General features: G+C 37.0%; 1 protein-coding gene across 1 annotated transcript in view; it reads right to left on the bottom strand.

The window, feature by feature from the left end:
* Window positions 1-14,452, bottom strand: part of DPP4 (dipeptidyl peptidase 4) — a 73,018-nt gene extending 58,566 nt beyond the window's left edge. Inside the window, exons 1-7 of the mRNA XM_070939001.1 lie at window positions 14,362-14,452; window positions 11,686-11,773; window positions 5,821-5,907; window positions 4,448-4,539; window positions 4,261-4,335; window positions 919-971; window positions 768-840 (exon numbers count right to left, since the gene is read on the bottom strand). Coding sequence (XP_070795102.1) covers window positions 768-840; window positions 919-971; window positions 4,261-4,335; window positions 4,448-4,539; window positions 5,821-5,907; window positions 11,686-11,773; window positions 14,362-14,367 — 474 coding nt within the window. The 5' untranslated portion in view covers window positions 14,368-14,452. The remainder of the gene's footprint in view (window positions 1-767; window positions 841-918; window positions 972-4,260; window positions 4,336-4,447; window positions 4,540-5,820; window positions 5,908-11,685; window positions 11,774-14,361) is intronic.
* Window positions 14,453-26,500: the final 12,048 nt, after the last annotated feature.

Here is a 26,500-nt window from a genome sequence, read left to right as displayed (position 1 = left end):
CCTAGAATGTTGCATTTTGTCTAATAAATCCCAAGAAATCTTAGCATTGTTTTATCCAATTTCCTCTACATTAAAATATTGGTTCTCTTTCCATTAATTTCTTGCATATGCCCCTTAAAGTATTATGAAATAACTTTGCAGCATGATGTTTAGATATAAGATTCTATACTTCCAAGATCAGGTCTCTTCTTCCCTCTCCTTCTATTACTCATTCAACCAGTTGCTAGTGGATTTTTTTCTGTCAATATGTCATGCCATTGGGAGCTAAACCACATGATAAAAATTTAGCATGCAACTATCTTACCATTTTTTTAAACCTAGAAAGTTTGTGAATTAAAGCTGAATTCAGATCAAATTCACTCTGATTAAGCTGGGAAATCAGATTTATGCTTTCACAATTTGCTGATTTTAAAAAATGTGTACTTGATGACTTTTAGAATAAGGAGTCAAGAGAGAATTAAGCTCCCCCACTCCCAAGCGGCCTCACTTTGAACTGGGTCTCTATGCATTTACTGTAAAGTTAAATATATATGGCACCAGTTCTTTGTATATTTAATATTTAGTCTGGTTAAATGAACTGAAGTCCTTGTGTAAAATATTCTGGAACATTCCTATCCCTCTTACATTTCCCCCTCTACATTTTTCAGAAATTTCTGTTGCATGTATGGTGTAATTTGGATTATAGAAATGGTGCACAGGAATATCTGAATTGGTGTTACAAGGAATACTTAGTTATAAGGAAGCAAAATCCTATGTAGTTTACTAACCAGTTTGTGTCCAACAGGTGACCATGATATATACTGGATAGTTGTAGGAAGTGGGTTCTCAGTTATTATTGTTCTGTGAAGAAACATAAATAAAATTATCAATATAATGTAAGCCATTGAAATATCACGAAAAGACAATACAGTTACTGACCTGTTATTTAGATCATAGATATGGTATGATGCCGTGTATGAGTGCCTCCACACCTGCAAAACAATATTTGCATATAAAGAAAAACACTTAAAAAACAGGAGTGTAGTTCAAAGTTAGTATTTTTTTAAAACTCCTGTTTGCATGAATTTTACCCATATTACATTTAATGATCATAAGATCGTGATAGACAAAATTCAACTTTAACTCAGACCTCTTGATACTTTCTAGAAATAAAAATTTCAAATAAAAAATATTAGTCCTAGTATATGGCTACTATATAGCATATAATATTTAGCAATACTGCTAAACTATAATTTATTATGATATGAAGACCCCCCTCAAGATTAAGGGCTGTCTTTTCCCTTATCAAAAACACATTGAAGGCATTTCTACGCTACTCTGATCCCTTTTACCAGTTCTCCACAAAGCAATGTGTAGCTAAATCACAACTATATTTTTTTTGTCAATCTTGGAATTCTGATAACATGAAGACTCACCAACAGAATCAGTGATATGAAATGAGTGGCACTCTTTCCCGAACTACCACAGACCTCAGAGCAGGAAAAATCTCCTTACTTCAGTTTTATAAGAAGGCAAATAAATAGTTACCACTCCCACACACACAATCTTATTTTTCAATATCTATTTGTGACACTGTTTCAAGAATATTATGGGCAGTTGTTGCGACAAGAATCTGGCTACAAAACAGTTGTTCCTTCATTGCATTTAAAACATAGATGAAAATATTAGGTGAAGGTGATGTCAGCATTTTGCAACATTCTTTCCAATAGATTATGATTATGGTGGATGGATTGGATCAGGTACCTCACTGGAATATCCTTGGGAGTTGTGGACTCCAACCAGCCATAGGCTAAGATGGAAGACATTTGTCCTTGCAGACTAAGAGTTGAGGCAAATTCAATGGTACAGGGGGTACCTTGGTACACAACTGCTTTGAAACTCATCAAATTTGGTACTCAATGCATTTTGATGTGAAAATTTTGTCCTGGTTGTCATCATTTGGTTGCTACTCAATGCATAAACTAGATTTACTGGTGTTGGCTACCTTGTGACACTCTATATTATTCCTCATGGGAAAAATTTGTTTGATACTTATCATTTTTGGTTCTCATTGCACTTCCTGGAATGAATTAATGATGAGTCCCGAGGTATCACTATATCTGTGTTTTTGTTTTGATTTTCAAAAGATACAACCACTACAGTTGTATGATGTTCTGGATTCAAAGAGGAAAATGTGATTTGAAGTATGCATGATGTACACCTTGTATCTATCAGTGAGAAAAAGCTGCAGCTTTAACACATGATTTAAGGAGCGATGTATGTAGTTAGAAGTATTCGAATCCATTGTTTTCCTTTTGAATCCAGATCACAGCACAACCCTCTTGGGAAAGAGCCTTGATGGTACAGTGGTCTAAGCACCCTGTTATTAACACAGCTGCCTGCAATTACTGCTGGTTCGAATCTCTCCAAGGCTCAAGGTTGACTCAGCCTTCCATCCTTTCTAAGGTAGGTGAAATGAGGACCCAGTTTGTGGGGGCAATAAGCTGACTTTGTATAAAAATATACAAAAGTATGAAGGCTATTGCTTAACGCATTGTAAGCCGCCCTGAGTCTCCGGAGAAGGGCGGCATATAAATCAAATTAAAAAAACAAACAAAACAAAAACCCTAATATCCATGGCTTCATGGAGTCATGGTGGCTGGAGTAAGGGAAATATATTCTCAGGAACTACTCACAAGCACATGATGTTGAAATACTGGGTGAGAAGCGGGAATTACGGTTGACTTAAATTCAGAAATCAGCAAAGCAAAAATTTCAACCAAAGAGGAAATACATTTCTCAGCACTGCATTAGTCCAAAAGGGAAAACCAGCCCTGTTCCCTTTTCAAGTAAAGCAATATATTGGTCAAGTTCAAAGTGTCTTCTGAACCTTTGCAAAGCTGTCATCTAAAGGTGCCCTGAGAATTCAAAATATTTGCTTTTGTTTTCAATTAAGAACAAATCACTGTTATCTAACTCCTAAACTATGGTGGTACCCTGAAGTCAAGATTAACTTCAAAACTCCCTGTAAGGAATCAAACCAAAACAATACTAATAGTTAGCAAGCTTTCTTCATTATTTGCTTCATCTCTAATCCCCAAGTAAGCCTTTGGAGCACTCAAAATCCTCAGCCATTTTAATGTAAAATTATGAAAATCACAATTGGCTTGCTTTCCCAACCTGTATTTAGATAAGGCTAAACAGTTGGGAACAAAAACCTCTAATTATTTCTAAAAATATTCCCCCGAGGAAAGCACTGTGTAGGGGTATCTTACACAAACAGGATGCCTTCAGAAAAGACTTTATATCATTTACATTCTATAGGGATAGCTGATGTGACAATCCTTTATTTATACTTATAATTTCAGTATTCTGTGTACTTATATCTTTAATATTTCTCCAGGATTTTTTCTCTTCAATACTGTCTCACTCTCATGCCTGCAGTCCTAAAGTCCTGTAAACCACCAAGGTACAGGTACTCCTCAATGTAAGATCACAATTGAGCCCAAAATAACCATTTGAAAGCACAACAATTGTTAGCTGAATTTTGCCCATTTTACGATCTTTCTTACCACAGTTGTTGAGTGAATCATTGCAGTTATTAAATTAGTAAGACAGTTGTTAAGTGTGCTTCCCCATTGATTTTGCCTGTCAGAAAGTCAGAAAAACTGATCATATGACCCGGGACACTGCAACCATCATGAATACAGGCCAGTGGCCAAGAGGCCAAATTTTGATCAGGTGACCATGAGCATGCTTGCAACAGGTTGCAAGTGTGAAAAACAGTCACACGTCACTTTTTTCAGTACCACTGTAACTTTGAATGATCACTAACCAAATGGCTGTAAGTTGAGGACTACCTGCATGGAGTAAGTAATTTGTTATTGTTTACAAAAACCACTGTGTTGGTGGTCAAGAAGTTAGGAATAAATGAGAAATTAAATACAAGATAAATATTAAAGTAAAATCATTGAAAAGAAATTGGTGCAATGTGGAGAACTGGCTAGATTTTAATAACCACAAAGGGCCTTTCGGGTCCTCACCTATCTAAATGCCAAAGTGAATCCATATTGTAAAGCAGGGTCTCCAAACTTGGCAAATTTAAGACTTGTGGACTTCAACTCCCAGAATACCTCAGCAGCCTGGCTGAGAAATTCTGGGAGTTGAAGTCTGCAAGTCTTAAAATTGCCAAGTTTGGATACCCCTGTTGTAAAAGATTAAAACTATTTTTATCAATACAAATATACCAAGTGGAGTATAAAAGTATAATATCATTGCTACCTTCTCATAATTGTATCGCAGAAGAGCAAATTTTTTGTCAGGTGACAATATTGCCTCAGAACTATTGTAAGTGTCCTGTAGATAAAGAAAACAAATTAGTAATAAAACACTGATGTTTAAGGAAGGAAATATTCAGTACAAAGGACTTTTGAACTGATGAAGTAGTATTTTTTTAAAAAATACGTACTAATGTGTCATTTGATAAGATTAAAGAGTCTTTTCCATCATCAATATTGTACAGGAAAACATCGTTCTGATTTTTGTAGACATACTCATGACCTAAAAAGGGAAGAAAAATAGGAAAACATTCAGGGCCAATAAACAAAACCTTCTCCCCCGACACACAAAGTCAATAAAAAAAAATCCTGCATTATTTATTAAGTTCATTGTCATAAGAGTCTCTTTATCATGTATGAATTCAAACAAGTTAGAGAATACTTTATTTTTAAATTGATTATTATGTGGTTGGAGAATAATCTACATAAATGAATTCTGGCACTCCATGTTTATGAAGTAGAGTTTATGAAAAATGAAGTGGGGATGATGGGGCAAAAATGATTTAATTAGTTGGCTAGAACACATCCCATCTACAGTAAAGGAAGTATTTAGGGATGCTGGCTTAGTCTATAACCATCGTAGACTGATTTACTTACCACATTTACACCCTGCCACTTCAAACAAGTTTTAGGAAGCTCACATAAAATTAAGTATCTAAAACAGTACATTTTAACAATAAGTTAAACCCTGGGAAATGAACTTATAATAATCATGACTAAAATATTAAAAGTTACCCTCCCCTCCACCCAGCCCCAGTTGCAAAACTGGGTAGTTGGTGGAACTGCCAGGTTTTCATCGCTTTCCAGATTGTTAAGCAGATGGATGCTACACAGATCTCAAGGGGAAGAGTGCTTCAAAGAATCATGAATAAAAAAACCCTGCCTCTGGGTTTTTCCTGCTTTTCCAATCACCCAGAAGGAACAAACCCATAACCCATAACCCATAATCAAACAGCGCTGAAGTTGAAACAGTTCTATTTGGAAGAGAGGATCATATAGTTCTGTTCTGTTCTGTTTTCTATGAGTGCATTACTTGGAACGCTGACATAAGCAATGTACTGACTATAGTATAGGGGTCCCATTGTTGAAACAACTCTCAAATGCCAGAAACGACTACAATTTCGGGATAATCTTCAAACGCTGTTCAGTGTATAATAAAAGTATATATCACCGTTGCTAGGGCTTCTCACTGAAAAAAGGAATACAATCAAAATTGAATAAAAATTCATCACGAGGCTGTCGGCTGCCAATGAGAGGTAAAACAGTGTCCAATTGTCTCAAATATTTCTCAGATGAATTTTGTATGTAATTAGTCACGTTAGTGATCAGTTAGCTGATCACTGACATATGTGTCATTAAGAAAGAATGTACACTTTTGACTGTGTAAACAAATCTTGTGAGACCAAAGATTGTATGGTTGGACATAACTCTCACGCTTTATCCAACATATATTTGTAAAAAAATGAAACCACTCTAAGGCATTCCAAAAGTTTAGGATCATTACCTGACATCCACCGCACATTATATGATTTGTACTGAAAATCACCACTCAGATAATCCTCCAAAGAAAATTTTCTACGGATATCGGAATCTGTTAACAAAAGAAGAAAGAGAGGGGGAAAAAAAAGTAAGGTTCATCTTGAAGGATGCTATCACCCTATTGTAGCAGAATGGGACAACTCAACCCAGGCAACTCTCTGCAGCCAACTCACAATGGCCAACTTACCACAGCTAACTTGCTATGGCCAACTCACCATGGCCAACTCACCATGGGACAACTTGCCGCGTGACAATTTAATAATTCAATTATTTAAAATAAATTAAAAAATATTTTAACTTTTGTCATTCACATTTCATTCTGTCCATCCTTTTGCGTCCTTTAATGATTCTATTCCATAATTTCTTTGCTTATTATTGTAACTCTTGTCCCCCAGAAATACTGAATTATTTTTCTTCTGTTTGATGTTTCCAGAAATAATAAAGCATTTCATTTCTTTTTGCTAAAGAATCTCTTTATGCTGTTTTATCAATCTGAAAGTGCCTTTTCACTCAATTTTCCATGAAAGGCTTTGCTAAAAATTAGCAGCTTCATTGATTGTATGGATCTAATAATAGTTTTTATTGTACCATGTTATTTGTGCATGCATAAAATAAGAATTGCAATATTACATTCTGCCTTTCTTCTATGTTTTTAATTCTCAGTTTATAAGTACTTTAAAAAATAAAATAAAATCCAATTCTATTAAAAGGACAAGAAAGATACAACAAAATAAACAGGTATTGCAGGAAAAAAAAGTGTGAGGAAGCCAGCTGTAGACATGAGCTCTGAGAAACAAAGTTGCCTATAAATTCAAAACATCATGTATAGGCAACAAAGTCCATGGCTTATTGGCATGATTAATTGAGAAATGCATCTGTGTCATCAGTCATCAGTCATCAATCATCAATCATTAAAAAACAGGCATAATTAAAGTCCAAAGTTCAACTTTAGTATCTCAATAAAAGTCTAATAAAATATCATCAGCTGTCAAAGTTTCTAGCTTTTCAGATAAGAGATTTTATTAGACTTTTATTGAGACACTATATATATGGTAAACAAGATAAGATCCATATTCTCCAAAAGGCCTTACTAGATGATATCAATAAAGGTAAAAGTTTCCCTATCTAGTCATGTCTGACTCTAGGGGGAGGTACTCATCTCCATTTCTTAGCCGAGGGTGTTGTCTGAAAATGTTTCTGTGGGCATGTGGCCAGCATGAAATCATGCAGCAGGGCAGAGCATGTGGTGCAGTGGTGGGTTTCAAATTCTTTTATTACCAGTTCTGTGGTGTGGCTTGGTGGGCGTGGCATGGCTTGGTGGGCGTGGCAAGGGAAGGATACTGCAAAATCCCCATTTCCTCCCAATCAGGTGGGACTCAGGAGGCAGAGAATAGATGGGGGCGGGGCCAGTCAGAATTTTTACTACCGGTTCTCCGAACTACTCAAAATTTCTGCTACCGGTTCTCCAGAACTGGTCAGAACCTGTTGAAACTCATCTCTGGTGTGGTGAAACACGAACACTGTTACCTTCCCAGTGAAGTGGTACCCATTTATCTAGTAGCATTTTCATGCTTTCAACTTGCTAGGTGGGGCCCTCAAATCTTGAATCCTGGTTGTCAACTTTCCAGCTGACGAGCTCAGCTTTTTAACTGCTGAGCCATTGCACCCACCACCCCCTAGCTAATGTAGTCAGGACCAATTATTTGTAAAAAGTAGTTTTACATTCTCACAGAATTTAAAAAAAAATAGGCCTATCCAACTGAAAATATAAAGAGTATCTCTGGTTTTAATTATGTGTGGTTTCAAAAAGGATATGCAACAGATCAATTAAAAAAAGAAACAAACTTGGAGTTTTGATTTTAACTACTATGAGGAATTATCTGAATTCTCTAGATTCACTATGTACAGATGGAATCCCATCTCTCATAAAATGGTCAGAGAGAAGTGATGGTGCACAATATGCTATGCTAGATTAGAACACTGAATGGTACGTTATTGTAATGAATGATGCTATGTATAATATATAGGGAGATAAAATGCTAAAGTGCAAAAAAAAAAAAGATTTTACAATAGGGAGAAACAGACTTACTAGAAATAATAGGGAAGAAGAAAAGGTGTAGTAGCCAAAAATCAAAAGAAGTCTGGTTTCTGACTAGCACACTTAAGGAGGAAGGAATATTAGTTATCTTTGCTGCCTTGAGTTATTTATAAAAATAATAAAGGCAAGATAAAAAACAAACAAATTTTAATTTCTATTTAAGAAATAAATAGAAGGCCAGAAACCAGGACACTGTGAGTTCCAGTTCCTTCTTATTCATGAAGGCTTTAAGCCAGTCGCTCTCCCTCAGCCTAACTCACCTCACAGCAACAACCTTGTTTCAGGGAAAATAGGAGGAAGGAGTGTTAGGTATGTTCACCCCAGGAGTGGGTACCTTTATTACCAGTTTGCAATGGGAGCGTGCGTGCTTCTGCGCATGCACAGATCACCCATGATGATGTCGTGGTGGGTGGGTGGAGCCTCCCACTGTTTTTACTACCGGTTCTATAGAACCGGACTGAACCGGGGACAACCCACTACTGATTCACCCCCTTGAGTTACTTATAAAAATAATAAAGGTGGGGTTTTAAAAATCTAGAAAAAAAGATGCAGTTCACAAAATCGTATGCCTTTTAATAAAATGTTAATTGAAAAAGCTGCTGACAGATTCCTCCTGATTTTAGGAACATAGTATGAGTAACCAACAGCCAGAAATTTATATTCTGTGAAGATTGATTCAATCTAATTAGAGATAAAGGGTGCAGTTATAATCTCAAACTTAAAATATCAAAGTCCTTTCTCATAACAGAGCTAGGTGTTCAGGGCAGCTTTTGTTTCTGGCAGATCATTGATTACCAAATACAGAATGCAATGGTCAAACAGACAAACCTCTTGTTACAAGAGAGAATCTCCCAGAATTTTCTCCAGACTAGATTTTAAAATTAATTATTTTCTACTTATTTCCTCCCAAAGCACTTTGAAAATTAATTAAAATATTTGTTTTCCTATTTGTTTGCTTATTATTAAAATTAATTTAAAAATTAAAATAAATAAGTAAAGGCTTACTCTACCAATAGAGAAAAAAAGATAAATAGTAATTACATAGTGGAACAAGCCCTAAATATATTACAATGATTAAAATAAACTTATTAGATTTTTATCCTGCCTTTAAATATATATTCTGGTCAACTCAATGCAGTGAACATACCTATGGTATTCCCACCTCCTATTTTTCTCTACAACAACAACCTTGTGAGGTGGGTTGAGATGAGAGAGCAACTGGCCCAAAGTTACCCAGCTGGCTAAGGCAGGACTACAACTCACAGCTTCCTGGTTGCAAGGCCAGCACCTTAACCACTACAACAAGTGTAGTGTGGTTCTTTTGTCATTTTCTAAATGTGACAAAAGAAAAAAAATCCATATAATACCCACAGAGAGCGGTATAGGATTTTAGACAATACAGCAAATATTAATTTTTTTTTCGTCTGTAGAATGCAAAGACTTTTCAAAGATAAATAACAAACTTGTATTTTAGATCTATTCCTTGAATCAAGAAATTGAGTTTCTTTCTTTCCAGTTACATAAAATTATCTTCTTTGCTGTGTTGTACACAGATTTTATCTTTTAGAAATACAGTTTGCTGCATACTTAAAGTTGGAGCCAATATTCAAGATTATAGAATTATATAAAAAAAATAAGTTCACTGCAATTTCCTAAAAAATCTGCATTTACTATTTTTCTTTGAAAGATTATAATTTAACATATTTCTATTTTTGAATATAAACTTTTCATTAACACAATTTGTTTTGGGTTTAAAAGAATGATTTCTGGAATTTAGTTAGTGGTATACTGGATTCCTTTTTTTAAAAAAATAGGTGTTCTGAATTTTCCAGAAAAAAACCACTAAGTAATTTAAATTTGTTGATGCCAACATGAACAAACTATCATTAAGAGCCGTGGTGCCACAATGGTTAGAATGCAGTATTGTGGGGTACTTCTGCTGACTGCCAGCTGCCTGCAATTTGGCAGTTTGATTCTCATTGGCTCAAGGATGATTCAGCCTTCCATCCTTCTGAGGTGGGTAAAATGAGGACCCAGACTATTGGGAGAAATATGCTGACTCTGTAAACCGCTTAAAGAGGGCTGTAAAGCACTGCAAAACGGTATATAAATCTAAGTCTGTGAACTGTAAGAGAATGACAACATTCCTGAAATTACAGTATTCTGTAACCAGTAATTGGAATAATATGCATCAGTATATTTGTATACTGTATATTTACGTCATGCACACAGCATAATTTTGAGGGTTATTTTACTTTACGCTTTGTATGGAAATACAAGAGGAATTAAGTCATTGTTCAAACATTGAAATAATTCAGTGTAATTGTTCCTGGTGAAACGGTTGTTTTTCTATAAAGAGAAAACTTCCTCTTTTTTCTATATGCCAAGTTTCTGTTACAGTTTCACATATAAAACACAAAAAAGAAGGCTCCACTCTGTAAGAAGTTATTTCACTGATAACAGTTACAATGTTTCACTGATTCCTTTGCAGATCCTCACATTCTCATCATAAGCGATAAATTCTAAAACTCACAAGGATAATAAATCCTAAAACACACAGGAACTCTGAGTGTTCATTGACCACAAATTCATTCAGGATTTGAGGTTTAATAAGCGTAACGTTATACAAATTCTACTAAATAGCTACTGAACTAATTTAAGCTAAAGCATACAGTAATGAATAACCAATTTCATCTGATATAACAAAAATGAGACCAAATTTATTCTACAAGTGGATTCATTTTAGCATGATATTTTATTCAGTTGAATCCCACCTTTATTATTTTTACAAATAGCTAAAGTCAGTAAAAATATTTAATACCTTCCTCCTATTTTCCCCACAACAATAAAACCTTGAGGTGAGTTTGGCTTAGAGAAATGACTGGCTTTAGGTCACCCATCTGGCTTTCATGCCTCAGGTGGGATTAGAACTGACAGTCTCCTGATTTCAAGCCCGGTGACGACCAAACTGACTCTCCAGACCCTATGCTCAGAGCAAAATTTCTGAAGAACTGAGCCTGAATTTTGGCCTCTTTCCAGTTTAAGCATAGAGCAAGGGTGTCAAACTCAATTTCATTGAGGACCATATCAGGGTTGTGTTCAACCTTGGGGGCCGGGGTGGCCATGGCCAGCTCAATGTCACTCGTGTCAGGGGCGCCTGTGGCATAACAATTTTAAAGGAGTAGCATTACATCCAATCATTTATTGAAACAGCTGCCCCTTTTCAGATTTACAGAGAAACTAAAAAAGTAGGCTGCTTTAATAAGTAGCAGGGAGCTGCTGAATTATTTGAATTATTTTCTGGAAGAAAAAAAATTATTTTCAAAGTTTGTACAACCCTGATTTATATAACATCAGATTTATTTATTTATTTTGCTCTGTTTTAGATAAAGAAGCTCTGGCAGAAGGCTTTACTTACTTACTTACTTACTTTATTTGATTTATATACTGCCCTACTCCTGAAGGACTCAAGGCGGTGAACAGCCAAACAGTAAAAATACATAGATACAAAATTTAAAAACAAAGTAAAATCGAATTAAACAATTTGGCCCAGACAGATTAAAACACCCCAATCATTTAAAAACCGATTAAAATTTGCATAATTAAAAAGAGGGAAAAGATTAGGCCAGGCCCGCCTGGTGGAATAAAACTGAGTTTTATTCCACCAGGTTTAGAAAACTGATTTCAAAAATCGTTTACAATACTAAAATAGGAATTAATGTTTAAACTTACCTTCCCTTGTTAGCAAAACTACTGGAACAACTATGACTGTAATGATAACTCCAAGTGCAAGAAGCCCTAATAAGCACTTCACTATCGTCTGGAAAGAAACAAATGAAGAAGTTAAATGTATGTTAGAATCTGGGAAATATCTTCTTGACTAAACCAAGGGCTTATTTACTACAACATCCTATTTCTAAAATTTCATTGCATAATTTTTTATAGAATGATTATAATGTGGAGGTCTTTTTGAAGATGCACTATTTCTGAGTTTAACTAACTTAACATGTGAAAGAGTAGTCTGCATCAAGACAAGACATCTTTTAGAAGTCTACTGTAAAATCAAAAATAAAGGATCAGAAAAATTAGAAACTGTTGGTAAGTATACCACCTTATGTTCAGAAAAAGGAAACTGGTTAGAAAATCTTTCATGTGACAAAATGTGGTTTTTTGGTCTGTGCTTCTCTCTTTCTCATTTTCTAAAAATTAATACTTTTGATATATGTCCAGAATGCACAATTTTCTTTTTCTGCAACATTGGTGGTTTCCTGTATTCAGTACTCTGAACTTGCCTCCTTTTCCTACAAAGGCATAAAAGAGATACAGTACTAGATTTCTTACAATATACCACTTTGTAATACCAGTTGTAACAGATATTAAAAATTTTTTAAAGTATATTCAAAAAATAAAATTATATTTATTGAGTGAATAAATCATATTTTTTAATTTTATACGGTACATCAAACATACTTTTATGAACAAACCAAACCATCTGTCATGCATTTCATAGGTAACCAAATGACTGTATATTAATAAAGGGTGCTAAAACTAAATTCAATTTCCCTCCAAAATTTCATCCCCCTGCCCCTCAAAACAAAACAATAGTTTTCCTAATAAAAAACTCCAGGAATTTCATTTCTCCAAGTCACAGCCATGACATTACAAAGTAGTAACCCGCTCATCTGCACATGATACAAATAGAACAGGTTTCTTGTCTCTCAGTTGAGTGGTTTATTTTAATTTTATGTTAAAATATTATTTGAATTCACAGTACTAATTAGGTTTTATCCATTTGAAAAGCATCTGTGAATAAAAACTTCCTTCAATCATCCTACCAATCATTTTGTATAAAATTAGCCTTGAAGCCAGAATATTCAAAGGATAAATTGAAAAAAAAAGGTTGTTTTTCATGGAGAATAAAGATAAATATAGCTGGATTATCAACAGGCCTTGTGCCATGTTTTTAAAAAACACCCTCACCACTTATCAGGATTGTTCTCCAGTTATATTTATTGCTATTATTATTATTATTATTATTATTATTATTATTATTATTATTATTATTATTATTATTATTATTATTATTACTACTACTACTACTACTACTACTACTACTACTACTACTACTTCCTTTGAATAAGGTTGTTTTCCAGTGTACATGGGCAAGTCCTTATTGTTTTTTGGGCAAAAATTTCAAGCAGTGGTTTATCACTGCCTTCTTTAGGGGACTAAGATAAATCACTGGTCAATGGTCATCCAGCTGGTTTCACACCAAGACAGGTTTAGAACTTCTAGTTCCTTAGAATTCCTTCCTTAACTACTGCCCCAAATTGACTGTATTTAATTTATTACCAACAGATTTTAGCTATTTGATTCCCCCCCACCTTTGATTATCATTTAATACAAACAACCTTCCACTCTTATCAAGATATCAATAATAAGATTATAATATGAAATTTATTTCTCTAAGAGGTGGTTGAATCTCAACAGTTAGACATTTATCTTAGCAACTTTGTCTACAAGAATTATATTGGATTTTACATATAATCTTTTTAACCGGTAACTCCCATTCAATACTGCAGATCCTTGCCTGGACCTGTGTTGATTTCATAAAGTTAGCTGCCCATTTCTCCACTATGAGAACACCCATGCTGTAAATCACACAGGTTTCACCTTCATACTATAGATATGCAAATGAACCCTCTTTTTGGTACTATGTTCTGTCTCTTGTTTAAAAAGTAAATATACTTTTGAATGCTGTGAACAAACAACACAGGGCAGGAGTATTTCTGTGGCCCCTGTCTCCTGTCAAAGATGACGGGAGTATGTGGGTTGCAACTACCCAAGGGCGGGCACAAAACTGAACTCCAAACTTGTTTTCCTGTCAAAGCAAGAGAAAAACACTCCTGCGGTTTTTTGTTTTTTTTAATTTGTTTGTCAAAATCGATCTGAGCCACTGGAATTTCACCCCCGGTTAAGAACCTTGCTACTGATTGACGTTTGGTTGCCTTTTTAAAGATACAGCTGGGAGGCTCTGTTGAAGGGAAGAGGCTATCCACTTTAAGTGTTGTTCAGCAGTGCCGAGGTGCAAAATGTTCCACATGCTGACAGCAAAGCCGCCCTCTTCAGAAACGATACCGCCACGTGTGCAGCACCGCGGGGCCAGCTAAGGAGGCTTCAACGTTTGAATCGTGGGGCGCCTTAAATCGTGCCAACAACACAGCAAGCGGCGAAGCTCCCCCCACCCCCTTGCCAAAAAAGCCACGGGACACCTCGAGCTGAGAGAGGCGAGCGCCACCGAGTCGCCTTCCTTGCCTTCGCTCAAGGAAGCAATCACCTAGAGGAGTTTCGCCGCAGTTTTCCGCGCTGCTTCAGCTAGACGTGAGGGGCGAAACCCCACTTACTTACCTTCATTGCGGGAAGTTCCTGCCGGTTCTTTGGCTTCCAGGGAAATCAATATGTAAAAGGGGAAGAAACAGCAGCGGCGGGCGCCTTTTCCTCAGGCTCTCTCCCTCCCTCCCTCCTCCCTCCCCTCCCGTCCCGGATACGCTGGGTCGTCAGCAGCGCCAAGTTAAACATTAGAGAAGTTCGGAGACTGAGGGCAAAAATCTCTTGGCTGTCATTCTCTGTCAGGATGGGGGGCCCGGCCCCTCTGTGGCCCACCACAGGCGCAGAAAAGCAACCGGGGAGAGAGAGGGGGGCGTGGAAGGGAGGAGTCAGGTTGGGCTCGACGGTCAGGAAGAGGTGGAGGGGGAACCGAAGGCGGGGAAGACAATATGGGGGCGAGGTGCCAAGGCGTGGGGAAAGGCAACCCCCCCCCCAAAAAAAACAGCACGAAAACAAAACTCCCGCTCCTGCCACAAAGGCAGGAAGTTACCCCGCGGTTTGGAGAAAGCGCGAACGCCGCTCAACCGGTGGAACTGGGTGTGGGGACGAGGGAGAGGTTTAGGCGCGCGTGTGAAGGGAACAAACCCGGCTGCTGTGCACACGGAGGACAAGCCCAAGCAACTTCTGGACGACTAAAAAGTTAGGGCGAACCAGGACTTGGAAGGGTGACCGAGTTGAACTGTTAAACTCTGAGCCTTGGGTCTTCGGGAAAACGGCCTCCTTGACTTGGTCTCTGGGGATAAGGTTGCTAAAGAGTGCTAAAATAAAATTAGATTTTTTTTCCCCCCAGAAGTGAATGCCTTTGAGTGGGAAGTAAACGTTCTTTGTGGTGGATGGTTTCTTACTGATTTGTTTTTATGTCCCCAGCCCAAGTGTTTACACAGAATGTTTGTGTTTAATGCATAACATCTGCTCTATGATCCGGTTGGGATCAGCTTTCCCAACCTAGCACCACATATGTATAGCCAGCATGACAGGTTGGCTGGGTTGATGGGAACTGTGGTCTGATCCAAAGGCCAGATGACATGGACAACCAGCAGGAACATATCAAGTGTCATCTGGAGAACCTTCCCAGACTCATCTGGTTGTTGGAGAATTTTGTTCACTGTTCAATGTTCAGACTAATCAGTCAGAATGCACCTTGTTTTTCTGAGTTACTACTTCTCCAAATGTTTCAGTGCAGTTTTTCGCTTCAGAAAAAGCACACAAAAAGTATTCTTTCAGAAGAAATTGTGTATAGACGTATCTGTTTTAAGAGGTAAGATTTAGAGTGTGGGAATTTTTGCAAGTTAGAACGATTTACCATAGTAAACAGGATAAAAAGAATAATTAATAATAATAAACAGTAAAATAATGCCAAGCCAGTCTAAACATGTAGCTGAGTGTTTGATGAACCCTGCAAGTAGAACAACTGTGGTAAAAGAAATAAAAAAATGTATCAATAATGATGGGTGTCTCTGGTTGAATCCTAAATGATCCGTAGCACCACCTAAATACCATTGGCATTGACAAAATCCCAGCCATCAGTTAACTGCAAAAGACAGCTTCCATCCTTCCAAGATACTTTAATACTATCAAACAACAACATCTGCCTATCTCAGGTCTTGGGAAGAACTTAATAGGTGGATAAAAAGACCAAATACAGTCTAAACATCTGTCTGACTTTGTGATGAACCATATTAATAAGAGTAATCTTCTAGTTAAGCGCTATCTTGAGATGGTTATGGAGAGTGTGCGCTCTGAGGAAGATGAGAACTATGCTAGAGTTTCAGTCATACTGGACAGAGGGCAAACAAAGAATGTTTCTTCCATAAACAATACAGTGAGACGTAACTTACTGGAATCCATACCAGATCAGTGGTTAACTATGTCAACAAGGATTGCACTAGATGTTGGAGTTCCAGAACATCCAGTGACAAGTAGGCTACAGGTTTCAGGACTGAGGGCTGAGCAACCAGGGCCAGCAGCTGCAGGACTACAGTACTGGCAGAAAAGTTGCTTACCTGTCACAAATACATCCTGCAACAATACCTTTAATATTGTAAACAATAACATCTGCCTATTCCAGATCCTTGGAAAGGACTTGATAGGTGGACAAAAATTCTAAATTAACTTTGAACATCTGGCTGACTGCAACCAACTGTAATAATCATGTACCAGTATAGAAAGCATAAATAGATACTGTAGAATTAGTGATCCAACGTTATATTCCAACAATGCCCATCGTTTGGATGCCAAAATATCTTTTTCTTTAAATGGCTAAAATCTTGGAAGATCACCACTATTTGGTATTCACATTTTAATTCTTTTACAAGATTTCAGGTCATAGCAAAACTAAATGAGATTTCAGGCATTAAAAGTTTTTGAACTTCAAATGAATGTTTATTTAATTTGTTAAGTATATTATACTTCTTAAAAAGAGAAGAGACTTCCCATGCCCTCACTGATACCCTGTCATCAAACTCTCTTTTGTGTGATGTGGTCATCAAAAATAAAGCATGATGGAATGGTCTGCATAAAGGATTCGCAATTGCTGGACCCATCTGCCCGTCCAGGGCCTTTAGAAGACTTGGATGGCAGGGGCAGGATGGCATATCTTTTCTCTTTTCTCATTCTGTTCTGTGTCAATTGTATTAATTCTATTATTCATACAACAACAACAACAATTTATTATTACAGTCTTAGACCAGAGATCAGAACAAATAAAAACAGTCAGTATATATACATTTAAAAATTCTAGTATAAAATAATAAATAACAACTAAAATCTATAATAAAATCCAGTGTCAATTATACATGGTCTGACTATACGATAGTTGCAATCCCTAAACTGTGTGGCCCGTTGTAGGTTTGACACTAAAAGGGAAATGACTAAGCAGTGCAAAGGGTTTGCTACCCTTCTTCATACATTTAAACCAGTTGCCCGATCCATAGGAGAGTGCGAAAAACTGAAAATATGGAAACACTGTTGTTTATATTTTAACCACTTAGTTTTATTGCCTTTAATTAGAAGTATTGATTCAACCATTTTAAACATTAAACCATGGGCAACTGCCCCTCCCCAAAGTCCAATATACATTATTAATGGCTACTATTCTTCTGTTTTTATTCTGTGTACATCCATTTGGTCTCATGATGAATAATAAATAATAAATAAATAAATAAATAAATAAATAAATAAATAAATAAACAAACAAACAAACAAATAAATAAATAATGTATATGCACAGTATTTTGCATCCTTTGGTGTCAGTAACAATAGATGGCTTGGAAAAGACAAAGTGTATGCCACCATTTTGAAAAAAGTGGCTGAAAGGTTCTTGGATCCAGGGCCAGATGGAAATCAGGGTAAAGATATCACTAGGAAGTAATTCTCTGGTTTCAAACAATACTAGGCATATGGATGTCTACACATTCAGTGGAAATTTCTCATGCAATCTTGAACTCTACATTAGGCTCTGTGTGCTCCAAATCTGCTTTAATGGCTCCCCAACCCACCAGAAGCAGATTGGGGAGCATTAAAGCAGAACTGATTTGAAGGGAATTTATTCATCAGTAGTATCTACTCTGCTAATCTACTAATAAACTTGGGTTCAACCTTATGCATGAACATTTTTTTATAACCTGGGTACTCAAAGACCAATTACTCCCTCAGACCAAACAAAAGTTGAAGCAGTGTAAAGATATGTGAGAATAACCTTGGGAGACAGGGCAAAGAGACACAATCAAGGGAGTGGTCAGATAAAAGTCAGCTGAGCTCACAGAAGGAATGTGGGTGACGTGGCTCAGAAGAGACTGTTCCTACTTTCTTGGGTTGTAAACAGACTAGGGGGGAGGGAGGGAGGGAGGGAGGGAGAGAGAGAGAGAGAGAGAGAAGAGTATGACTGTAACCTTGTTGCTGGTATCCTTAAGATTCATATTGACTGTTTCCTAATATGATTTGATTGCTTATTTGTTCCCTATGACTATCATTAAGTGTTGTACCTTATGATTCTTGATGAATGTATCTTTTCTTTTATGTACACCAAGAGCGTATGCACCAAGACAAATTCCTTGTGTGTCCAATCACACTTGGCCAATCAAGAATTCTATTCTATTCTATCAGATTTGCAAAATTCTGTTAATGTTATCATACAATAAAGTAGAATTAGCTCATTTGGCTGTGTTTTTGCTCCAATCTACGCTGACAAGCAATGGGTAGTTTTGAAAAGTGCAAGGAAGAAACAAGTAATGCCCAGAAGTCCACCTGTGCAGTGGACGATACCATGACAATGCTTTGCATGGGGTCCATGGATAAGCACTTTACCAGTGAAGGTTATGCTTCTTCCATTTAACAGCCATCACTTTTGAAGCATATATGGAGGCTGATGCTGGACTCTTTTACCCACAAAATATTGATTAATTCATTTGACTAATAGATATCTAAAACTGAGATTGGGTCCATAATAGTATGAGTATTTTTTTTTTTAATAAAGTCCTGTTGATAAACAAAATCAACAATTTCCAGGTCACAGAGTAAGCACCACGCATTCAAAGGCATCAGTTGTTCAATTATAAATAAACAGATACCAAAAGCATTTTTGCAAAATCAGAATCGAATTCTAAGAAAGGTGGTATGACACTGGGTCTGCGGGTTGAGTAATTCTGACACTTCCCTAATTTTGTATCTACAAAGTTATCGCCATAGGTTTTTTATTTGGCTTTTAATTGGAAAAGCTATGAAATATATAAAATAAAATACAAAATATATGAGCAGCTACTATAGACAGGCGATATCTGGCATGTTACACTCTTTTGATTCTGATCTGTGGTTTGTCCAGAATAAAATAAAATGCAGGGGAAAATGAATGCAAAGTCTGAGATAATTGTTCTTCCTGGTTATGGAAGCAGAACTGCAGTGAATTGTATTGGTTTTTATGTGATATAAAAGTGAAACAATTTCTCAAATCTGACAAAAAATCATTGTTGTCATCATCATCATCAACAACATATTTAAATATGGGCATGTGGGGAAAACTCACTTAAGGGCTATTCATCTAAAAGAACCATCATTTTTAAAAAAATTATCAGAGTTGGGATCCTATTGAAGCAGCATTAAAATAAGGTTCATTGCAGCAGGCTAAGTGCACAACTATGTGGACTAGAATGTGCACGTATATTTTGCTGAATTTGTCATAAGCTTATTTCAGTGTTAGTATCCATTCTTGGATATTTTGTACAAGACTCAGAAGAAATATCATTTGGGCTTGCTTGACAAGAAATTATTTTATCCCATTTTTTTCCATTTCAAGTAGCAACAAAAGTCTCTTTCACCTAGGATCTCTGTAAGATAAATGTGTCTTTCATGTAAAAGTCTAGTGCAGTGATGGCTAACCTTTTTGCTGTTGCGTGCCAAAAGTGGGGGGAGTGGGGGATCGTGCTCCCCATAATTCAATGCCCCCCATGCTCCCCCCCGCTTTTGGCACGCGACGGCAAAAAGGTTACCAGTAGGCCCATTTTTCACTCTCCCAGGGCTCCAGAGGCTTTCTTGGCGCCTGGGGAGGGTGAAAACAGCCTTCCCCAGCCTCCCAGAGGCTCTTTGGAGGCTGGAAATGGCCCATTTCCTGACTTCCGGTGGACCAGAAGGCCCGAAAATCAGCTTGCACATGCATGCTGGAGCTGAGCTAGGGCAACACTCATGTGCCTACAGATATGGCTCCACATGCCACCTGTGGCACGCGTGCCATAGGTTCACCATCATGGGTCTAGTGTGATATCTGAAGAAAAGCTGAAGGCTTTAGCAAAATCCATCTCTTGCCAATACAAAAACCCCAATAAAAAATAAATACAGTAGACCAGGTCAGGGGCCTATTATATTTCCTCCTGTACTAGATTCAGAACAGCTAAATCAAAGAATCGTGCCACCACTATTGAATTTCTAACATTCAATTAATGACATCAGAGAAATGTAAGGCTGCCCTCTAACTTCCCATGCTTTAGAAATGACCATTCTGTATGATTGTTGTTTTTCCACAATCTATTGATGGAACTATAAGACAACATGTATTTTTACATGTCATAGTAGGTTGCGTTTTCTTATCTTCAAACAGCTGCTCATTTGATAATGTTTGTTCAAAGGACAGTTAAACTTGCATAATTCATTGTGTGATCTGCTTCGACATAGCAGTTCTTTTCCAGCTATCTTTGTGTTAAAAATTGTGGGTAGGAGGCAAAGTCTTCTGTAGGAAAGGGCTAATTCAGTTCTCATCTATTGCACTTCTGTGGAATGATAGACTCCAGTTCTGCTCATTGAAGTATTCAGCTTGATCTTAAAGTACTGACTTCTATTTATTCTGATCATCAGTATCCACCTTAAATCCCAAAGATAGCACTTCAGAATTGTATAATGCAGTCAAGAGAATGGCATACTTTCAACCATCCAAAACGTAAATTGTAAAAAAAGCAAATAACTTGCACTGGATAACATTATGTGGTGGAAAGGACTTTCCTTTGCTCTCTTCATTCACCGCAGCTTCCAAACATCTCCAGCTTCAGATGCCTCTTCTCACATATCCCACTCTTTGAGGTTTCGAACTTCTGAGTTCTATTTTTAACCTCTTGTGTTTTTAACTGTGCTATATTTAGATGTATAGCAAATATATATATATATATTACCTACTATAAATGTAGTTGGTGTTACTGCTCTAGTGAAATTTTGCCATTCTTCAAATTGTATTCTGATTTAAGCAATAGAAGTCTCTCAGCTCAATACTTAGCTCTACCTGTAGCTATCTATGAGATTAACTCCACATCAAATTCTCACTTTCTAGGTAATTTGAAAGTAATAGGAATTTGAACCCTAGGTTTAAAAAATAATGAAATTCTTTTTTAAAAAGAAAGATACATTGTATGAATACCAAACTTTAGTTTCAGATGGTATTACCCATTTTGGACTACGTATTATGACTGGAGAAATTAAATAATGCCCTTGTTTCAGGTCCTATAATGGTCCTTGTCTCTTTGTCAACTGCATACAGTAAACTCATAGCAAAACTATTAATTGAATAGCTTAGTAAACATCTGCTGTGATTAACTATGAAAAGGATACAAAAGGAAGTGCTATTCAAAGGAAAGGAATGAAGTTTCTCTTGAAATATACATGCTGAAGATAATCCAGGATGAAAAATATGAAGTAGTGGAGGGATACTCCAGACATATTTGCATAACGGGAATAACATACTTTGTGGAGAATATTTTCAGTCACTTCCTTTTAATTTTCACCAGCTTTAAAAAAATAACTGGTGTGCAGGTGTTTATTTAAAATACACAACTGAACCTGGTTATAGTGAAGTTGAGCAAACAGGTCATAGAACAGCAATATAACACGGATCCTTTGTTTCATGCTACTAACAACTTCTGCAAAATGTGAAGTATCATCTGAACCTCTATAACTGTCTGGTTTGGTTCTGCAACCCAACAAGACAGACACAGACTTCAGAGAATAATTAGAACTGCAGAAAAAACAATTACTACCAACCTGCTTTCCATTGAGGACCTGTATACTGCACGAGTCAAAAAGAGGGCTGTGAAAATATTTACAGACCCCTCACATCCTGGACATAAAATGTTTCAACTCCTACCCTCAAAACAAAGCTATAGAGCACTGCACACCAGAACAAGTAGACACAGGAACAGGTTTTCCCCAAATGCCATCACTCTGCTAAACAAATAATTCACTCAACATTGTCAAACTATTTACTAAGTCTGCATTAATCTTCTCGATCACCCATCTCCTCCCACTTATGACTGTAACCTTGCTGCTGGTATTCTTACAGTTTATATTGACTGTTTCCTAATATGATTTGATTGTTTATTTGTTCCCTATCATTAAGTGTTGTACCTTATGATTCTTGATGAATGTATCTTTTCTTTTATGTACACTGAGAGCATATGCACCAAAACAAATTTCTTGTGTGTCCAATCACATTTGGCTAATAAATTCTATTCTATTCTATTCTATTCTATTCTATTCTATTCTATTCTATTCTATTCTATTCTATTCTATTCTATTCTATTCTATTCTATTCTATTCTGTATGAAAGGACGAAGTCTGTCCCCATTGATACTGCCACTGATAGCAAAGCTCCAAGTCCTAAGTACTTCACTGACTTCCATTTTCTCTGTGGATCTCTGGAATTTATTTTGTAAAACCCACAGCTTCTTTTTTTATTGTAGGTTTTTTTTAATAAAAAGCCATTTTACAAATTAATGTAGTGAAATTTGGCATAAATGAAAAGATTTATGATACACTGTAGATACGTCAAAATATTTATACTATATTTATGTATTTGCTAAAAATGTATTTACAAACCACCCAGTGTCCTGAGATTGGGCTATTTACAAATAATAACAATAGATGAATAAAATAAAAGAATTTCTGTGCTATTCTTTATTTAACATGAAGAACACAGTGGAGAAAAGATGATACTTTTTAAAAACCATGACACACTACAAGGCAATAGAGCTTCAACCAAGCAGGGATACATTTATTTATTAATTAATCAAATTTTTGTAATAGTCCATCTCACACAAAAAAAGAACTCTGAGAGGCATACAATGATTGAATTAAACAATAGGAAAAAAAGATATAAAATATGAAATCCATATTTAAAAATAAGCATTCTAAAAATGAATATACAAAGGCAAAGAGAGGATAAAAATGGCTACCTCACAGTGGTGGATTTCAAATTTTTTTACTACCGGTTCTGTGGGTGTGGCTTGGTGGGCATGGCATGGCTTGGTGGGCGTGGCTTGGTGGGCATGGCAGGGGAAGGATACTGTAAAATCTCCATTTCCTTCCCAATCCAGGGGAAGGTTACTGCAAAATCCCCATTTCCTCCTGATCAGCTGGGACTTGGGAGGCAGAGAATAGATGGGGGCGGGGAGAGTCAGAATTTTTACTACTGGTTCTCCGAACTACTCAAAATTTCAGCTACCGGTTCTCCAGAACTGGTCAGAACCTGCTGAAACCCACCTCTGCTAGCTAGCCCAGCTAGCCCTGCTAGCCCAGGCTCGATAACATAACCAGCTCTTGAGGGCACAATCAAAAAGGATGGGACCAATCTGCAAATGCTAATATCTAATTACATGGACCTATAATTCTCAGGGAGGCAGGAAGGTTTAGTGGTTAAAGATGCTGAGCTTGTCAGCTGGAAAGCTGACAGTCCAGATTCGAGACCTGAGCGCCGCATGACGGGTGAGTTCCTGTTACTTGTCCTAGCTTCTGAAGTTCGAAAGCATGCAAATGCGAATAGATAAAGAGGTACCACTTCAACAGGAAGGTAACAGCGCTCTGTGTGCCTTGGCATACACTCATGCTGGCCACATGACCATGGAAAATGCCTTCTGATGATGCTGACTTCCTTGGCTAAGAAACCAAACTGAGTACTGCCCCCTAAAATCGGACACCTTGATCTTTTATAATTCTCAAAATTCTTCTAAAATTTTCCATCAATTTATTTTATTTTTTTCATATGAGAAAGATGAACATTATGAAGTACATGGTGAGGAATAAATAATTTTACTGAATTCAGTATAACTTTACTAAAACTAATTTAATTTGATTCAGGGGAATTAAATGTTATTTTTGCCCAGCTTGCCTTGCCTTATCTACTTTTAGGAATGAGGTCCTTCTCAGTCCAAGAGTAAAATTCAGCCTAAATTACAATAGGTATTTAGATAATCCATAAAAGAGACAACAAGCAAGTCAAGGTTAATCAGTTTTATAAATAAATAGTGACACGTTATCAGTGGCAGTTAAGTCTCTGTGGGGAAAGTATTTGACAGATAGAAACGAGGAAGTTCCCCAAACAACTAAGCATTAGCTCAGCTGCACAAACACCTTGCATTAGATTGGAATCAAATGTCAGCATATGAATCTCCAGCTATTGACTATATGCCAGGAATCTTTTGTACACTATCCATGCATCTCCAAATCTGAATGACAAAATTCTCTAATTACAAGTTAGGTATTATGTTAGAATTGCAAAGGAGTTGACAAATGACAAGTATTAAATTCGATAAATATGGAAGGTTTATGGATGAAACTGAGATAAAACTTCAGAAATAGAAATGTTTAGTTCTGGAATTGCAGATGGAGTTCTCCTTTTATTCAGATCTTTGATTGATGACAGAATGTTCAATCAGGATGTATGTGTAAGCATGTCTGGGTGTAAATGAGTTCGAATTAGAGCAATATATTATGCATACTGGATAATGCTAACCTACTAACATAAGGACAGGTTTAGGACTTACTAATTGACAATTGACTTACCATTGAAGTGTTCATTTATTTATACTTTGTATTAATTCATCCTGCTGCACTACTTCATCTATCTGAGAAACAAGACTGACGGTGTCCCTGTCCATGGGGCACCAGAGTGGGTGAGGCCCAGAGATTCTCCTTCCAAGTGGCAGCCCTCTCCCATTGGCTGTCGTGCCCCATGAAGTGAGGCTCTTCTCCCACTTGATACTTTAGAAAAACACAGAGACTTGTACTGATGATGTTACCTAATGAAATGTTTGCAAGCAAACAACCAAGCTCAGAGAGCACCTGAACTGTACAGATTGCTTAATATGATTACAATTTGTTATTGAAATAAATAATAAATTAATCAACCACAGTTCCTAGAAATATATTCCAAGTATTAGGCAAAAACATCACACTGTTTCAGATTTGTGAACATTCATGAAAATGTTTGGAATTTTAGGAGTCAACAAAAGGCTGCAGATGAATTGGGTCATATTTTAGATTCTTTCTTCAGTAAACCTCATCAGAAAAGTGAATATTAAGTACAATTATAGTTTATATTTACTATATAAGATAGGAGCGCAGCTTCGCTATTACTTCCCTCAAATAAAATTCTCCTATATCGGGGAGTCAAATTCTATTTCATTGAGGGCCGCATCAGGGTTGTGTTTGACTTTGGGGGACCAGGGTGGGTGTGGCTAGGGTAGGCGTGGCCAGTTCAACGTCACTCATGTCAGGGGCACCTGTGGTGGCCTGAGCGCTCTGCCACAGAAAACAGGCTCCTGAGCTCTGTTTTCAGCTGCAATGGCTTCCTGCAACCCTCTGCCAGTGAAAAAGGATCTGAAGAAGGCTACCTGTGGCCCTCCTGAGCTCCATTTTTGCTGGCAGAGGCACCACAGGCCGGTCCTTTGTGGTTTTCAGGGTGGCCCCGAGGGCCGGATCTAAACACCCTATGGGCCAGATTCGGCCCCTGTCCTATATTGTAGCCTTATGATCTGAAGCAAACACATATACAGCTTCCATTTAGCCAGAGTTTGATAGAGCTATCATTTGTAAAATGTTCTAATATTTTTTTCAAAAAAGAGCCATGTTGCCACCAATGCTAATTGGCATCACATGTTAAGAGTGCAATGAACTAATTAGCCAATATGATTAAACACTTTCTTTGGTCAGGGCTGTAACAAGAGCCTATCCCTGTTAGGTAATCACCAGCTTCTTGAATTAGGCCTATAAAAACCCCCTACCAAAAAAGGAACTCTCTCAAGAAAGGTGTTATTCTGCAACACTGCAGTAGTTGTGTCGGGTCAGAAGATGGGCAGCTGCAATTTTTTTGTAATAGTCAAGAGCATGCCCCAGTAGAATAAATTGCAGTAATCTAACCAAAAGATGATGATGGCATGGATCACTGTTTTTAGCACTTTTTAGTCTTGGGAATGACACAACTGGCAAAGTTGGCCAAAAGCTGTGGCCTCCACCTGCTGCTTCAGCAGAAAACGTGAGTCCAGGAAAAGGCCAAGACTCCATACCAGCTCCTTTGGAGAATACCACCCCATCCAAGGCAATAGATGGAGCATCCATGGAACCAGAAGATTTCTGTGTAGACAGCAACTCCATCGTGCTAAGAATCAATCTAAGTCTGTTTCAACCTATGAAGTCCTTCTCAATCCTTCTACTCCTGCATCTTTTCAGCCTGAAGAAAGTTGATGATACCTGACCACAAACTGATGGCTTCACATTAAACAAAATGGGTGAAAAGTGATGATGAATAATTATGAATGCTTAGCAATCGCTGTTTTTATATTCAATTCTGATTCATATTTTGAGACCATCAGAATCAGTCTTTGTTCATTACAAGTCTATCTAAATTTCCCTC

The sequence above is a fragment of the Pituophis catenifer genome, unplaced genomic scaffold (assembly GCF_029215685.1).
Source record: "Pituophis catenifer annectens isolate HBS135680 unplaced genomic scaffold, rPitCat1.0.hap2 SCAF_1, whole genome shotgun sequence".
Classification (NCBI taxonomy): domain Eukaryota; kingdom Metazoa; phylum Chordata; class Lepidosauria; order Squamata; family Colubridae; genus Pituophis; species Pituophis catenifer.
Note: the sequence above shows the minus strand (reverse complement) of the source record. Positions and strands in the feature narration are given on the sequence as shown.